At 47.7% G+C, this 18,627-nt stretch overlaps 1 protein-coding gene across 1 annotated transcript in view; it reads right to left on the minus strand.

The window, feature by feature from the left end:
* Positions 1-18,619, minus strand: part of LOC147111526 (adhesion G protein-coupled receptor L4-like) — a gene marked incomplete at its 5' end in the record, with an annotated part of 80,662 nt that extends 62,043 nt beyond the window's left edge. Inside the window, 7 exons of the mRNA XM_085998571.1 lie at positions 571-744; positions 4,625-4,830; positions 4,929-5,045; positions 8,404-8,587; positions 8,720-8,899; positions 10,249-10,319; positions 18,535-18,619. Of these exons, the coding sequence (XP_085854697.1) occupies positions 571-744; positions 4,625-4,830; positions 4,929-5,045; positions 8,404-8,587; positions 8,720-8,899; positions 10,249-10,319; positions 18,535-18,619 (1,017 nt within the window). The remainder of the gene's footprint in view (positions 1-570; positions 745-4,624; positions 4,831-4,928; positions 5,046-8,403; positions 8,588-8,719; positions 8,900-10,248; positions 10,320-18,534) is intronic.
* Between the last annotated feature and the right edge of the window lie 8 nt (positions 18,620-18,627).

Consider the following 18,627-nt stretch of genomic DNA (forward strand, 5'->3'; position numbering starts at 1 on the left):
CCTCTGGGTGAAAACCCTGCCTCAGACTTCCCTTCTCAGCTATGGCTTGGTGGGTAGCGCTCTCTCCTGCTGAGTCTAGAAGGATTGTGGGTTCAAATCCCACTCCAAGAAATCTAGGCTGAATCATCCAGCGCAGTACTGAGAGAGCGCTTTACTGTCAGAGGTGCCGTCTTTCAGATGAGATGTTTAACCGAGGCCCCATCTGTCCTCTCAGGTGGTACTATTTTGAAGCGTGCAGGGGAGTTCTCCCAGGTGTCCTGATCAATATTTATCCCTCAACCAACAGCACTAAAAACAGATTATCTGGTCATTATCACATTGCTGTTTGTGGGACCTTGCTGTGCACAAATTGGCTGCCATGTTTTCTACATTACAGCAGTGACTACGCTTCAAATAAGTACTTCAATGGCTGTAAAACACTTTGGAACGTCCTGAGGTCGTGAAAGGCGCTATATAAATGCAAGATCTTTCTTTCTTGTCTCTAAATTCCACATTTCTAACTTGCGTTACTGTTATCTGAACCATCAGCATCGTGAACAATGACTCCCTCTGTATAACCCTGATACTTACACTGATCTGGGAGGACGACATCAGGACCGCAAAATTGGTCAGGTGATTACATCTGCAGGTGGTGTGTGTGGTGTTGAAGCGGAGGGTCTCACACCCTTCAGTGGCCCACTCACCCTCCATGCTGAAAGTGGAGTAATTCCAAAACACACAGACAGCTTTCTCCGTCTCTAGAGGCTAAAATAAAATTGGAATGCAAGGGGTCAGAATGATGTTCAGCTGGATGGATGCCTATCGATAAATACCCCCATGCTGCGAACAATATCTGTGCGAAGCTGAAAAGCAAGAGGATAAAATGTAAAAAGGCCAAAGCTGTTAATCATGGATATTAAAATTATGATCTGTTTAAAAGCATTATTATATGAAGGTCATTTAACAAATAAATTACTTCCTTTAATTAGAAATTCCCCATTAAAGCAGGCCCGGGTACAACATTTATCAAGGAACTTTTCTTGTTTAAGTATTAAACATTTATTAGTTAAATTATTTATTCACTTTGTATTTATTCGATATTCTGCCAAATTTTAGCGACTCGAAGTTGCATAACAGAATGTGGAGATTAATAGGGATGTTAAATCTCAGGGGGAATGTGCTTTGTTCACGGACAGCAGTCAGGGCTGGCTGGTTTTTCCCTCTGCATAGCCTAGAGCTGAACTTTCTGTCCCACCTTGGCTAACTCAGCATAGACCAGGGTCCAAACCTGGGATCTCTTTGCTTGTGAGCCTCACCAAGCAGTTCCTTAAACCAATGGTTCTCAAACTTTTTTGTTTGGTGGACCCTTTTCAAATGGATTAGTAATCATGGACAACCCCCCCCCCCATCTAAATTATAATACTATATAATACTCATAATACGAAAGTGCTGCTTGCAATGTGTGTTTTATTAAAGCATCGCTTCTTTGCTTATGCTGTAGTTCGCTTTACCAACTCCCGGCAAAATAAAACTATTTCAAATAATAAAACTACAATGTGCAGTTTCCATAAAAGCCAATCCACGATTTATATTTATTTACTATTTTTATGGTTGGTTTTATCTATGTCCACAAATTTGCGCTTTTTCAAAACTTGTTTACTTTATTTGACAGCCAGCGATTTGCGGCTACCGAGGGAGATATATCATTTTCGGTTATTGTAGTTTTGTTCATTTTTGAGGATTTTTATGTACCATTGCAAAGAAAGATATATCGTGTATACACAACGAGAAAGAAATTCTTTTACTGATTTGAGGACTGCCTTGATCACCATTTCGCTTATAGCGAGATTAGGTCATCGTTGAAGTATGTAGCTTGCCCGTGTTTTTATTGTGGGCTGTTTGAGGTAGGATGCGGTAGACATAATGGCCCAGAAATTCGGGTCTCCACGGGTGAGTATGCACGGGGTACTCACCCGTAGGCCCGATGGAAGTGCCGGTTTCCTGCATGCACTGCGCATGCGCGGGAAACTGGCACTTCCGTTCCTCTGAACGAAGAGGTTCAGAGGTCAAACGCGTGCGCGGGAGAGGCTGCACATGCGCATCGAACATCCTTTTTTTTTACAGGTTTTCCCGGGAGGGTAAGCCTGCAGAATTTAGGAATATAAAAAGCAGGCGTAAGGCCTGCTTTTTACAAGGTAAGTGGTGAATTAATTAAAATTAAAACATTTTTTCCACAGGTTTATTATTTTTTAATACTTTAAAGCAAGGTAAGTTGACTTTTAGACCCGTTAGAAAATAAAATTATTTTTTTCAAAAATTTAAATTATTGTTTAAAATAGTTATTTCATGTAATTTATAGTTTATTTAAAAAATGTGATTTAAAAAAAAAATTATTTGAAGATTTAGTGCTATTTTGGGGCCGTAGTATTTATAAGTCTTGACAGCACTTCCTGTCAGACTTATGAATGAAGCATTCCCTGCTCCGATTGGCTGCCCATGGCCCACGTGATCCCAGGGGACGCATCGAACGAACTGCGCCCATGGGATACGCAAGCACTGCGTGCCGGCAGCTGGACCAGGCCCCGGATCGGAATTCCACGGGAGCCCACAGCTCAACGGCCGGCGCGCAAGGTAAGTGCAGACCGGGGGCTTACACCCGCAGGAAGTCCCCGACCCGAATTTCTGGGCCAATGCATTTAAATTAATAGGCATTGATATCACTAAAAGCTTGTAAAATCATAATCATGCTTGCTTATTTAACACAACAGATAGATGTGACTTCTAGTATGCTGAACTGCCATAGTGTCCTGTCTTGGGGGTGTTAGTGTAAGTTGCTGGTTTTGTATCGGGTAGCCTCTGTCTATTTGAGGAATGGGTTGTGTCATTGTATAGGAATTCCGGCACCCTGCAGGAGCGGTGAAACCTACATCAATGCTCAGCTACCGTTTGTACATCAATTTAACGCAGTGATTTCTAGGTGCAGTTCAGAGCAACAGGTGAGTTGCGGGTCATTCTTCTTCTTAGGCAGTCCCTCGGAACCGAGGATGACTTGCTTCCACATTAAAAATGAGTTCTCAGGTGACTGATGAGTCCAATGCGGGACCTACAGTCTCTGTCACAGGTGGGGCAGACGGTGGTTGAAGGGGCGGGTGGGTGGGGTGCTTGGGTTGACGTGCGGTCCTTGTGCTGCCTGCGCTTGGCTTCCGCTTGCTCCCGGCGAAGAGACTCAAGGTGTTCAACGCCTTCCCGGATGCTTCTCCTCCACTTTGTGTGGCCTTGGGCCAAGGATTCCCAGGTGTCGGTGGGGATGTTGCACTTTTTCAAGGAGGCTTTGAGGGTGGCCTTGAAGCGTTTCCTCTGCCCACCTGGGGCTCTCTTGCTGTGTCGGAGCTCCAAGTAAAGCGCTTGCTTTGGGAGTCTCGTATCGGGCATGCGGACAATGTAACCAGTCCATCAGAGCTGATTGAGCGTGGTCAAAGCTTCAATGCTGGGGATGTTGGCCTGAGCGAGAACACTGACGTTGGTGCGCCTATCCTGCCAATGGATTTTATTACAAACTTAATGTTGACACCTAGGGGAGGTATTTTTGAGTTTAAAACATTTTTAGTGCTGTGTCCAGAATTTAATTGCAACCATTGTGCGTGCGTTAAGTATAAACATTTAATTTCATAAACTGTCACCAAATTATCATTCAGCCATGTATCGATGTTAGCCGTTTTCCAATAGTACTTCATTTCAGCTCTCTAATTTCATTCAATGATGTATGTGGCTACAAAAGACAAGAGCGATCTCTCCGTATTAGAGTATTCTTTCTTTCTGCGCAATCCTTTGAGTGAAGGAAGCAAGGTGGGCCAAACTATGCCTCCATCCTTTAACAACTTTAGGTGTTCGGTGTAAGGCCAGCCCTGCTCGGTAAGCACTTTCACATTATTTCGCGGACCCCCCCGGAAAGTTTCTACGTACCCCAGTTTGAGAATCACTGCCTTAAACCACTACACCCCCCCCCCACTAGCGGAGCTCATGAGTATCTTTGGATAAAAAAATTACAAACACTTCCTTTGATTTTGTTTTCAAAATACCATTATTTTCTTAGCTGTATGGGGACCTTTCGTTCAGATCTTCTTGTGCATGAGGTCACTCGATACACATGGAGACCCTCCCTTTAGATCTCCCAGTGCATGAGGTCACTCAATACACGTGGAGACCCTCCCTTTAGATCTCCCAGTGCAAGAGGTCACTCAATACACGTGGAGACCCTCCCTTTAGATCTCCCAGTGCATGAGGTCACTCGATAAACATGGAGACCCTCCATTCTGATCTTCCTGTGTATGAAGTCACTCGTTACACATGGAGGCCCTCCATTCTGATCTTCCTGTATATGAGGTCACGCGATACACATGGAGACCCTCCATTCTGATCTTCCTGTGCATGAGGTCACTCAATACACATGGAGACCCTCCGTTCAGATCTGCTTGGGCACTGTGAGTCTGGGGGACACATGTGGGCAGTCCCTATCGGTATTTCAAAAAGCAAATGATTCCTCCTAGTTTCCTATTTGCAAAGCACCCGCTCCAGCTTCCCGTTTAAGCAGAGCTTACTGCACACAGCGACGCACTTCATCTCCCTTGCATGTACAGGCACTAACCTCCAAATGCTTCAGTGTGAACGTTACATGGTCCATAAGATACAGGGTCGGAGGGTTTGCTTTGATAGCTGCTGCGACGATGGGCGAGTTCATGGCCAAGTCCTCTCGTGGTGCCGTCCCATTGACTTCCCTCTCCCGAGAGCTATTGGATGGTTTGAGCAGGGAGCCAATACTATTGTACTGAAGGAAAATGATTGTGACAGTCCCTAATGGCACACAAATTTTTTTTTTGATAGGTATTACTGACAAGCAGGACAAGGAAACCGCACTATTAATTGATCCTCCAGAGCCGACGGTTACCTACCATTAGAGCTGGTCCTTTTGGTCTTCCGTTGAGAAATACTTATGAGATTCCCTTCCAAGTTTGCATGAAGATGTGGGTGCTTATCATGGCTTAAATCAAAAGTATATAGTTTAAGGGCTGTAAAAGCATAAAAATATATATTATTAATAAGTCATGAATGGCAGTCCTGTCTGTTCAGACACTTCTAAATATAAACACAGACTCTACACCTGTCAGTAGTGTGATGAAATATTCCATTCATCACTCATTGGTATTCTCTGCCTGTGACTGTGGTTGGTTTCAGTTTCATTTCCCTTACCTCAGTTCCGTTTCCTCACCATTGTATTGTACTGTGTGTAGGGCTCCGCCCATACCTGGCCCCTATGTAAGCTGGCCCAGCCTGCATCACATCCAGTACGGCAGACCTCTGGATGGAAGATACATTCTCCTCTGTGTGTTACCTTCTAAGTCAATAAAAGCCTTGTTTTGTTTCGCTAACATCGAGTCTCGGATTTATTGAGGCACATCAAGTAGAATATAACAGAACTGGTAAATAATTCACAGATTGCATGAAGAAAACAAGGCTGAATTTAAACAAACATTTTTTTTAGCTTACTATTGCAGAAGCTATTGAAAGTTACCCAAGTTTCGTATTTCCCAACAGCATAGCTGTCAGCCTGGCTCAGTTGGTAACACTCCAAAACATCGTCAAGATGGCCGACACAATAACCTCGCCCACTTCTGGCCTCTTCCCCTCCCGCTCACTGTTGGAACCCTCAGCTGTGCCTTATCACCTCCGGGCGCGGCTTCTCCAACTCTCTCCACTCCCAGCTCCACCCCGCACCAACCTTAACTCTTCCAAAACACTGCTGCCTCTCCAACATCATTCTTCCCTATGTTTTCCTGTGATTTTGGTACATCTATTATCCCCGCTCTCCTTTTTCTGACTGCCTGTCCGCCTCTTATTTTTCAGGTCTGCACCCACAGCATTGGTCCAGAATTTGCTGCCGTGCCTCGTTGGTTAGGTTATTTTTCCTCACCCTTCAGTTTGAAGTATTTCTGCGCCACAAATTGCTGGAAGTGGCAGCTGATGACAGCCTCGGTGAGGGCAACGGGACGTCTGGGACCTTGGAGAACAATGGGACCAACAGTCTATCTCCTTAACCCATGAGATTGAAGGATGGAGGAAGAAACAGAGGAACGACGGAGGAGGAAGTAGAATGAATTGGAGTCAAATTAGATACAGAAAGAGAAATAAAGTGAGAGAAAGAAAGATTGGATTAAGAGGAAGAGAAAAGAGAGACAGATCGGAAAAGTAAGAAAAAAATTGAAAAATGTAAAATTATAAATTTTGAAAACCTCTAGGGGCAATTTAGTACCTGCAGGAGTGAGACTCCACAGTTTCAATTGTCCCCTTTCTGGGCTGGAGAGGAAAATAAATCTCATCATTAAAAGAGTCCTTACGTGGTCAAATACCAGCCCTAACTTTCTGCGGCGGGTTTAATTCGTTTTAACAGCGCAAATTGCTTGAAACTCACGGGGAGGGTGACGGCGAGCTCCAGTTTTCGCGAGGCAAACAGCGGAACACCGCAAATCATCCAGTAACTTGCGGCGATTAACAAGTCATGGCGTATCCCTTCCTCGCCACATATTGTTGGGATTTTTACACACTAATAACGACGTGGGCATGAAACACGCCATTCTCTCCGCAGATGCTGACTGACCTGTTTTTGTATCAGATTTTCATTAACTGTGGATTTTTTAGTAGCCTCCTATTCCGTTTGCTTACTGGCAGCTCACGCTGCCTAGAAATGACTTGAAGCATTTTTCTTTATAATTGATTCAAACTATTAGCATAAGATTTGCCTTTTCGTTGCAGGTAAACTTCTACTTACTGAGTAGCCTTTCCATTTGTCTCTATGTAAACCACATATTATCCTGTAGTAATCTCCCTTGTAAGAACTCTTATTTAACCTGTCTTGAATAGCAAAACATCCCAAGGCGCTTCACAGGAGTGATTATCAGACAAAATTTGACATCGAGCCACATAAGGCGATATTAGGATAGGGCTTGGTCAGAGAGGTAGGTTTTAAGGAGCGACTTAAAGGAGAAAAGAGAGGAAGAGAAATGGAGAAGTTTAGGGAGGGAATTCCAGAGCTTAGGGCCTCAGTAGCTGAAGGCACGGCCGCCAATGGTGGAGCGAAGGAAATCGGGGGGATGCGCAAGAGGCCAGAATTGGAGGTGCGCAGAGATCTCGGAGAGTTGTAGGGCTGGAGGAGATTACAGAGATAGGGAGGGGCGAGGCCATTGAGGGAGCTGAACACATGGATGAGAATTTTAAATTCAAGGCGACGCTGGACCGGGAGCCAACGCAGGTCTGCGAGCACAGGGGCGATGGGTGAACGAGACTTGAGTAAAGGGATGAGTAAATGAGTGCAGGAATCTAGAATCTCCAAATCCAGGGGCCTGGGTCTGAAATAGGCACAGGAGCCTCATTTCAATTTTAAAATGAGGCCCACGCTCATTTCAGGGCCATTTAAAAAAAGGCTCCAACTAACTTAGCAGCGGCCCCAACATCGGTGTGGATTGGGTGCACCCCCCTGCTCTGCTAAATCAGTCATTGTTGCTCCCAATTTACACCTATGAAACGGGCGCAGTGATGTTGAAATTAGGCCCCACCGTGTCTCACATCACTTTGCATGGCAAATTACTTTTGGAGTGTAGCAATCCTTGTTACGCAGGCAAAGCAAGCTGTGACGAACGAGTTACACTCGCGCCGTTTGGTGATTTTCTTTATACAAACTCATAAATTCATTTAAGGCCCTTTGTATATTCTGGATCATCTTTAAACACGGGCTGTAGCATCATCTGTTACTGCACCTCCGTGCAGTACTGAGGGAGTCTCTGCTGCACCGTCGGAGGTGACGTCTTTTGGATGAGACTTTACCCGAAGGCCCCATCTGCCCTCTCTGATGGACGTAATAGATCCCATGGCACTATTTCGAAGAAGAGTAGGAGAGTTTTTCCCCGGTGTCCTGGCCAATATTCACCTCTCAATCAACATCACTAAAAAACAGATTATCTGGTCATTATCACATTGCTGTTTGTGGGAGCTCGCTGTGCGCTGATTGGCTGCCAGGTTTCCAACATTATCCCTCACAAAAGCACTTCATTGGCTGTAAAGCATTTTGGGACCTCCTGACATCATGAAAGGTGCCGTATAAATGCAAGTCTCTCTTCCTTTCTACAAAAGGCACTGCGTGTGATCAATGCCTGTTGGAATTTGAAGGAGATGCTGGGACTGACAACGTGAAAAATATTGTCCTCAAAAAAAAATACAGCAGCAGACTTGAAGCATTCTTTGAAGATTACATGAGGACCAAATGTTTAGAAGAGAGCAGCTCGAATTTACCTAAGCTCGTAACGACCCCATGGGGAGACGTTGGATGCACAGACTCGCAGGCTAAACACCAGCACTGCTTTGCTCTCAACTCACCAATGTCACTCTCCTTAAACGCTAGCTCTGTCGTCCTTTTCAAGTGCTGTGAGATGCCGAGTGCTGATTTCTCCATGGCGTGCAGCAGCTTAGTGGCGCTCTTTCGCCTCTCATCTTCCGCGATTTCACTCCACACAGCCATTTCATTCGGCTTTAAAAGATTGTTCACCATTTTAACCAGTGCCTAGAGTGTGTGGGTGTATGTGTGCATACATATAAAAAAAAACAATTACTTGGATTTTTCAACACAGGGTAAAGACTTCAAAAGTTCATCGTACGATAAAGCAAAAAAGATTCTCTGTTTTGAATAACCTATGTTGATAGTGGCATTGGTAATCACTCTCCTATCAGGCACAGTCTCGTTGATGGTGCTCAGAGATGGGATTGATCGCGAGAGGACTTCGACGTATAAAAGCACGTCAGTGGCTGACAGGGCTCCGCTGGTATTTCGGGCTAGCTCCTCCAGGATGACCTGCGGTTCTTTTATGTTGCTAAGCTGTCAAAAAAACACCAAACCCTGGTGACTGTCTTTGGAATTAGTGCAGCGTACACACAGGAACATAGGAACAGCAGGAGGCCATTCAGCCCCTCGAGCCTGTTCCGCCATTCAATGAGATCATGGCTGATCTGCGACCCAACTCCACATGCCCGCCTTTGCCCCATATCCCTTAATACCTTTGGTTAACAAAAAGCTATCAATCTCCGATTTAAAATTAACAATTGACCCAGCTTCAATTGCCGTTTGCGGAATATAGCCGATACACAATATAGCTCAACCACTGTAATCATAGTTAAACTGCATCTCCATGAAAAAACGTACGGTGGTTTCAACCCAGCGAGAGAGAAAGACGTTCCACCAGCTCGTCTCACCAATATATTTTTCATAAGTCAGTTATTATTCCAATCAGAGCTGCCAACCCCAGGAATCCATCGCTTCTCTACAAGTTAGTTTATTCAGTGCAACTGAAGCTTTTCTTCCTCTCCTCTGTTTTTCACCCTCCATCTCCTGGAGGTCATGTTGTCTCCATTGGTGTCAGGTTGGTCCTCGCCTGGTGGCTATTCTACATGTGATTTCGGGCAGGCTATTCAACCGCAAAGAGCATCGCAGCTGAGCCAGACACCCCGACATCTGCTCTTTACAGCAGGGGTGTCTGGATGACGGCCAGGCCAGAGTGGGAGCCACGGTGGATTTTATCGGCCCCGAGTGCCAGGAAGACTAAAGCACCCCTACCGCACACTCCCCGCATCCCCCGGCTGAGATCAGTTAACGCAGCGCATATCAGGAATTGAACCAGGGCAGCTTCCCGTACTGCATCCTCCCACACCCGCGACCTCCACCACCTAGTAGGTCAAGGGCAGCAGGCGCATGGGAACACCACCACCTCCAAGTTCCCCTCCAAGTCACACACCATCCCGACTTGAGCATATATCGCCGATCCTTCATCGTCGCTGGGTCAAAATCCTGGAACTCCCTCCCAAACAGCACTGTGAGAGCACCTTCACCGCACGGACTGCAGCGGCTCAAGAAGGCGGCTCACCACCACCTTCTCAAAGGGCAATTAGGGATGGACAATAAATGCCGGCCTGGCATTTAAAAAATGAGTTAAAAAAAAACATGCCTCCGCGAAACCGGCCTTTAAACAACGGAGCCATCAGAAAATCCCCTGGAAATGCCTGATCAAAGTTGACTTGTATGAAGTCTCAGTTTATTACTAAAATAAGAGTTTGTTTCAAAATGGCAGTGGTTTGCACTTTAGGCCGCTTTGATGCACAATCTTATTATAAAGTTCAAAGGACCTTGTTTTTCTGCATCGGTTTCTTATCTTATTCGAGATGTGGCATTACCTGATGCAGGGTCTCATTAATCCTCCCAGAGAGACAGTCGTTATTTAAATGGCAGGGTATCTCTGAAATCTCTGAAATAGCAGGGGAAAAAAAATCAACATTAACTTCAAACAGGTGTCCAACACATGGTCAGATTGTATTATCGACTAAACTGTTCCCATCAATGACATTGCCATTCAGTTTGCCTATCGCCGATTACTTGACAAATAATTATCATATATTAACTAATAAATCACCTGTCATATAATGCCCTTGAAAGTAATTTGATTGCTAATTTAGAGCTTTTACAATGCAAATTTTGTACCTGATTAAATTATTAGAGCAATGCACTCTGTGGCAATTTCGCCCAGCCGTCCGCCCCTGGAGATACAACCATTTACAGGGAAACCCCGTTTATTGGATTGACAACACAGGAATCCTCGGAAGATTTCACCTCAGGAGTGGGGAAGCAGTGCTTCAGTTCATTCGCAGGTGTCAGCTGCGGCTCAGCAGGCGGAGTCAGAAGGTTGTGGGTTGAAGCCCCAGTCCAGAGGCTTGAGCACATAGTCCAGGCTGACACTGCCGGTGCAGTGCTGAGGGACTGCTGCACCATTGGCAGGAGCCATCCTTCGGCTGAGATGTTAAACTGAGTCCTCACCTGCACTCTCGGGTGGACATAAAAGATCCCGTGGCACTTGACGTAATAAAACTCACTACTCACTTGGTTTGAGCAGAAAGCAAGGCTTTAATCAACTTGTTTCAGAACATGGAGGTCTAGTTGTACTTCACTAGCTCCTTGTCTTACAAAATGTCCCTGGAAAGCTGGGGCCCACGCCCGAGTATTTATACTCCTTGGACGGCGCCACCAGCTGGCCGTCCAGCGTTATTTCATAAGTAGTTTCTTGATGATGAGATTTATAACAGCACTGATGGAAGAAGAGCAAGGGGAGTTCTCCCCGGTGTCCTGGCCAATATTTATCCCTCAACCAACATCACTCAAACAGATAATCTGCTCATTATCATGAGTATAGCATCAGTGGAAAGCAAAATTGGTTAGCACAATACTGCAGTTACAGTTTGATTGCACCCTTGCTCACTCATTTTCAACCAATATCTTGCTTGTTGTTCACGTTCAACGCGCAGCACTACGGCATGTTGGGAAATGGGTTGGCAGCTACAGAGTGTTGGGCTCTCGATTCCAACTGTGCCACCCTGGGCAGTTGCCCTGTGGAGACTAGGCACAGAAAGAGGGATCTTTCACATCCACCTGAGAAAGCAGATTGGGCCTCGGTTTAACGTCTCAACTGGAAGACCGCACCTTTGACAGCGCAGCACTCCCTCAGTGCTCCACTCCTACGCAGAGGGTTGTTCGGGCATGGAACGCCCTACCAGAAACAATGGTGGAAGCAGAATCCGCCATGGCTTCTAAAAGAGAAGTGAATAAAAACTTGACAAAGGAAACATTTAAAGGGGATTTTGCAAAAGGGTAGGAAAATGGAACTCTCTTTCAGAGAGCTGGCACAGGCGTGATGGGCTAAGTGGTCCCCTTCTGCCCTGTAACGCTCTATAGAGTAGAAGCTAGACCTCATTCTTCTTGTTTTATTGTTGTGAAACAGGCGCAAGGAGGGCTAATTCTGGGGACCAACATGCCACGCCCAAAGTACACCTGAGCGACGTCGGACCCGATATTGGGTCATGGCATTTTTCAGGCGTCCCTGGCGGCCACCTACAACAGGTGCTAAGCCCCTGACATATGTGAATGAGGGGCCTAATGCCTGGTTTAGGCCTCCTTTGTGAACATGGATTACAGACAAACGGAGCAGGAGCTGGACCTCTTCCGCTCAGGATTCTTCAGCGGCCTACACAGTGGTGGCCAACAAATGGTGAGTTTTTTTTTCAAAACATTTCAAAAATGCGCGCCTGTGAAGCCAGGAGATGCAGGAGTGTTCCCACGAGCTGATCGGCCTCCTCTTCCATTGATGGTCCACACCCCCGCCCTGATACTTACCTTCAGGGCACAGTCGGCGAGGCGAGCGGCTTCGAGAGTGATCTTCTTAAAATGGGCGTCTGGCCTCTGGAGGGGTAACAGGTGCCAGCAGTTCACCTGAGGCCCAGTTTCGGGCTGACCTCGGGCCTCCCGCTGGGACATGTTTTCAGACATGGCGGCCATTTCAGGCCTGAAAACAGGCCTTAAAGGAATTTTTGGACTTATGAATCCATATAGCACGTTTCACATCTCTCAGAATGCTTCACCTACAGTAATTACTTTCTGGTGTAGTGACTGGTATGCAAATATTTTGCACAGACAGCAAGATACTACAAACATCAACAAGGTGAGGGATAACCAGTTAATCTAATTATCTGCTAGTACTGGCTGAGGGAAAAATGTTGGCCCAGGATGCTGGGTGAACCCCCCGTTCATCGAATAGTGCCACGGGATCTTTAAAACCCACCCGAACACAGCCACAGTTTAATAACCTTATCCGAAGGACGGGACCTCTGACAATGCAGCACTCCCCGGTAAGGGACTGAAGAATGAGCCTATGTCGTGCGCTCAAGTCTTTGGATTGGGGCTCAAACCCTTCCCACCTCCCGCTGTCTCCCCTCTCCTCCCCTTCCCTCACCCCCTCCTCTCTCCTCCCCTCCCCTCACCCCCTCCCCTCTCCTCCCCTCCTCTCTCCTCCCCTCCCCTCACCCCCTCCCCTCTCCTCCTCTCCCCTCCCCTGTCCTCTCCTCCCCTCTCCTCTCCTCCCCTCACCCCCTCCTCTCTCCTCCCCTCCCCTCACCCCCTCCTCTCTCCTCCCCTTCCCTCACCCCCTCCTCTCTCCTCCCCTTCCCTCACCCCCCTCTCCTCCCCTCCCCTCACCCCCTTCCCTCTCCTCCCCTCCTCTCTCCTCCCCTTCCCTCACCCACTCCTCTCCTCCCCTCCCCTCACCCCTCCCCTCTCCTCCCCTCACCCCCTTCCCTCTCCCCCTCCCCTCTCCTCCCCTCCTCGCTCCGCCCCTCCCCTCCCCCCTCCTCTCTCCACCCCTCCCCTCACCTCCTCCCCCCCTCACCCCCTCCTCTTTTCTCCCCTCCTCTTTCCTCCCCTCCTCTCTCCTCCCCTCCTCTCTACTCCCCTCCTCTCTCCTCCCCTCCCCTCACCTCCTCCCCTCCTCTCCCCTCCCCTGTCTTCTCCTTCCCTCTCCGCTCCTCCCCTCCTCTCTCCTCCCCTCCTCTCTCCTCCCCTCCTCTCCTCTCCTCTCTCCTCCCCTCCTCTCTCCTCCCCTCCCCTCACCCCCTCCTCTCTCCTCCCCTCCTCTCTCCTCCCCTCTTCTCTCCTCTCCTCCCCTCACCCCCTCCCCTCTCCTCCCCTCCTCTCCTCCCCTCCCCTCACCCCCTCCTCTCTCCTCCCCTCCCCTCAACCCCTCCCCCTCCTCTCCCCTCACCCCTCCCCTCTCCTCCTCTCCCCTGCCCATCCTCTCCTCTCCTCCCCTCACCCCCTTTCCCTCCTCCTCTCCCCTCCCATCCTCCTCTCTCCCCCTCCTCTCTCCTCCCCTTCCCCCCTCCCTCACCCTCATCCCCTCCCCTCTCCTCCCTTCCCCTCACCTCCTCCTCTCTCCTCCTCTCCCCTCCCCTGTCCTCTCCTCCCCTCTCCTCCCCTCACCCCCTTTCCCTCCTCCTTCCCCTCCCATCCTCCCCTCTCCTCCCCTCCGCTCCTCCCCTCTCCTCACCCACTCCTCTGTCCTCCCCTCTGTCCGACTCCGAGACAAGTGTGCCAAATTAGCTCTGAAAAGTTTGCTAACAAGTTCATACAGATTCTAGATTAATTTTTTTTTAGTGTAAAGATTTTTTTTTCATCAGCTGTAATAACAGACCTTCACAGATGATGTGGGTGGAATTGGGCTCTGGTTTGAATGTCGAAATCCCTGAAGATATTTGAAATCCACTAATACAGGAGCAATAAAATCCTCCAATTGTATTCTGGCAGTGAGCATGGGCACCACAGCCCCTAGCAAAATCTCCACTACATTCATCAATGTCTATAAAATTCATATAGTGTACAGCAAACAACATTCATTTTTTTAAGGCATGGCTAAGGTTTCATCATATCCAACCTCCCAAACAGCAAAAATCAATTATTCGCAGATTTCCAAAATGGGGTTTCGCAAGTTTCTACATCGGTTCAAAGACTGGAAATGTCAAGATTCATTAGAATAATCGTTACTTCTGCATTCAGTGCAGTGGGACCTCCGATATCCAGCAGATGGGAGGGGGCCCTCCTCCCCTCCCCTTCCCTTGATGGATAATGGAGGGTGGCAGGTATCTGAGAGTCTCCAAGTTTTGATCTTACATGTAGCGAAGAGCAAAACACTGGCCGTGGGAACAAGGTAGAATATAGGAACAGGATTAGGCCATTCAGTCCCTTGAGCGGGCAATAGTGAATCAGCAGCCCATCTTACACTCTGTCCATTTATACTTGCATTGATGTCAATTCACTTTTGCCCGTTTCATGCTATTGCTGAAGACTCATTTCATCCTTTATGTGGGCACAGCATTTGTGAGGAGTTTAAACCTCAAGGGGGAAAAATTCGGTATCGCCCCATTTGGGGCGCTATTATTGGCGGTGCGCAAAGTTTAGCGCCTGGTGCTAATTATCGCCTCCGACAGCAAACTTGGCTTTTATCGCCCCTGGAGGTGATTGGAGCGCTAAATCAGGCACTTCACACTTCTCTTAAGGCGTTAAGGCCGAGGACCGAGGCGCTACCTCACAGCGCTGGTGAAGCTCATGTGATTTCAGTCAGCAATGGAACACAGACACACTGGCACCATCCAATTCTTAAAGGGGAGTTCTGAAGAATGGTCATCGACCTGAAACGTTAATCTGTTTCTCTCTTCACAGATGCTGCTTGACCTGCTGAGTTTCTCCTGCATTTCCTATTTTTATCTTAAAGGGGGAGGGTTGATCTTGCTCTCCCTCCACATCCTGCTCATTGCAGCCTTGAATCTTGGACTGAATCTCAGCCTGGAGAGACCTGTACATCAAATCTGCTGGAAAGAACAATGGAGAGACCCAGGGAAGAGCTCAGAGTGCAGACCCCATAGTCTCTTCTAAATCGATACAAGGAAGGGCAAATCAAAACCAACCTGCAAAGTGCTGCTCAGTACCCAAAACTCCTTCACACAGCGTTGAATCTCTCCAGAAGTCTCTCTCTCTCTCTCTCTCAGACTGCGTGGTGCAAAAATGTCACTGACAAAAAAAGGCAGGAAGCGGTCGCCTTTAAATAGCATTCCCCCAGTCCCTTTCTGACAGCATAACGCTCCCCTCAACCTGTCGTTGCTAGCGGCAGGCGGTAAGGCAGGGGGCGCCACTCAATATCCGGTCTGGAGCGCTAACGGGGCGTTGCACACTCGACTGACGTCACGATCTGCCGGCGCAGGAGATCATGGCGGTAGTGTTTAGTGCCGCCGTAAAATGTCCGATCAATTTCGCGAGAGGCGCAGATATCTCCACGCCCGGGCACTAGTTGCTTTGCGCCCCACTTAGCGCCCTCTTAAGGCGCTAACGGGTGGCGCTACCAACTGAATTTTTCCCCCCAAGTCTATTGTGCACAGGGTGGACTGGCTCCCCTGAAATAGTGTGAGATTCTTCAGGGTTAGTAATATAGTAACATTAGGAACATGAGTAGGCCATTCAGCCCCTTGGGCCTGCCCTGCCATTCAATTGGATCATGGCTGATCGGTATCTCAACTCCATTTTCCCGCCTTTGCTTCATATCCCTTGATACCCGCACCCCCAAAAAAAAACAATCAATCTCGGTCTTGAAAGCTCCAATTGTCCCCCACCATCCAAAGCCTTTTGGAGTTGAGAGAGTTCCAGATTTTTACTACCCTCTTAATAAATTAATCTTTCGTGGACCGTGAGGTTGATTTATGTTGGACACTGTTGACTGTTGTTATGTAGGCAAAAGACAGCTGCCCACCCTCACCACACAAACAGCAGTGGCGCAAATGACCACTCAACCTGCCCTTTGGTGGTCTTGGTCAGGGAGGAATGTTACATAGAAGATAGGAGCAGGAGTAGGCCATTCGGCCCCTCGAGCCTGCTCCGCCATTCAATGAGATCATGGCTGATCATCCAAACTCAGTACCCTGTCCCTGCCTTCTCCCCATATCCCTTGATCCCTTTAGCCTTAAGAAATATATCTAACTCCTTCTTGAGTATATTTAATGAATTGGCCTCCACTGCCTTCTGTGGTAGAGAATTCCACAGGTTCACCACTCTCTGGGTGAAGAAATTCCTCCTCATCTCTGTCCTAAATGGCTTACCCCTTATCCTTAGACTGTGACCCCTGGTTCTGGAGACCTGGAGAAACTCCGCTCTGTTCTTTCAATAGTGCCAGGGGGGATCTTTAATGTCCACCTAAATCATCAGGCAGACAGTGCCTCAGGTTAAGATCTCAACCAAAATACACCTCTGACAGCTGAGTCACTCCTAACACTGGAGTGGCAAGTCTAGGCTTTGAGCTCAAACCATATAGAATCATACAGCACAGGAGGAGGCCATTTGGCCCATCGTGCCAGTGCTGACCCTTTGTAAGTGCTATCCAATTAGTCCCACTCCCCTGCTTTTTCCCCAAACCCCAGCAAATTTTTCCTTTTCAAATATATATCCAATTCCCTTTTGAATGCTACTATTGAATCTGCTTCCACCGCCCTTTCAGGCAGTGCATTCCAGATCGTAACAACTCGCTGCATAAAAAAAATTATTCTCATCTGCCCCCCTGGTTCATTTGGCAATTATCTTCAACCGGTGTCCTCTGGCAACCGACCCTCCTACCAGTGGAAACAGTTTCTCCTTGGGCTTGAATTCGCAACCTTCTCAACCACAGGTGAGAGATATTCTTTCCCCTTCACTCTGAAGATGTGGCCGTCGCGGGCAAGTCCAGCGTTTATTGCCCATCTCTAGTTGTCCTTGAGAAGGAGGCGGTGAGCCACCTTGTTCAACCACTGCAGTCCATGTGTTGAAGGTGCTCCCATCTTGTCAGTACTGGCAACTAGCGGAGCGGTGAGTCCCTTCACAGGAAAATCAAACGTACAGATATGCTAACTACAATTACAAAATGGTAGCCAATGGGTTTTGACAACCTTTGACCAGACTGTGCTTATACCCATTAGCTGGGGGCCGTAAATATAAGACAGTCACTAATAAATCCAATAAGGAATTCAGGAGAAACTCCTTTATTTAGGAAGTGGTGAGAATGTGGAACTCACCACCACAAGGAGTAGTTGAGGCAAATAGCATAGATGCTTTTAAGGGGAAGCTAGATAAGCTCATGTGGAGCATAAACACCAGCACAGTCCTGTTGGGACGAGTGGCCTGTTTCTGTGCTGTAAATACTTAAGGCTGGATTTTCATTGAGGAGCCGGGTAGGAGGCGGGACTACAGCTTTTGGGTTTGTAGTCCCGCCTCCATTGAGTTCTAGCCAACCCACGCGATTTAGACTTGATTGATCTTGTTGAGCCCGCCCAGCGGGCTCAGCAGGCCAATTAAGGGCCACCCGGCAACAGGTGATGCCACAGATTGAAATTTCATCTGTCAAGACCTTTCGACAGATGAAATATCAGCGTTTCACAGCTGTTTGAAGCTGTCAAACACTGACAATCTGCACTTCAGGTTAATTCCTTCCCCTCAGGATGATTTAGAGATCTCCCCGGAACAGAAAGCAGAGGCTGTAGATTTTGACAGCTGGCGGCCATTCTGCTTTCTGTGCCGGTGAGATGAGGGACTCCCGAGATCTGAAGGAAGGAAGGCTGTAAAGTTAAGTAAAGGTTAGTAGAACTTCTTTAAACAAATTACACACACCAAACACACTTGCCTCTGCACTCATGCACCCATCACTCACCTGAACACCGGACATCTCGACCCCTCCAAGCCCTTCATCAACAATGAAAATAGGGATTAGGCTAAAAACTACCTGTTAACTACCTGTTAACAGGCAGTTAATTGGCACTAATCCCCTTCCCGCTTCGGGTGCCAGTACGGGTCGGGTACCCGCCTCCTTTGAAACTGGCATGGAGGCGGGTTGGGGGCGGGATGGGGTCGGGACCCCCGATTTCGGGATTTTAAACCCCTACACGCCTCCAACCCCGACTCCACGGCCCAATGAAAATCCAGCCCTTATAAGTCATTCTATGTAAATTGGCACTGATGTGCTTCCAGCGTTTCCAATTTTTATTTCAACTTTCCAAACCTGACAGTTTCTTTTAATCAGTGCTTTCGAACTCAAACGCAATCTGTGCGATCAAGCGAGTGGTTGTTCGTACCTTGGCAGGTGGTGCCGTCATTTGGCGTAAATTCCTTCTTCTGTTCTGACGACTCGTAACCTTCGACGCACGTGCAGTAGTAACTCCCATGCG

Source organism: Somniosus microcephalus, chromosome 10 (assembly GCF_052327205.1).
Source record: "Somniosus microcephalus isolate GS21.2 chromosome 10, FLI_Smic_1.0, whole genome shotgun sequence".
NCBI classification, from domain to species: Eukaryota; Metazoa; Chordata; class Chondrichthyes; order Squaliformes; family Somniosidae; genus Somniosus; species Somniosus microcephalus.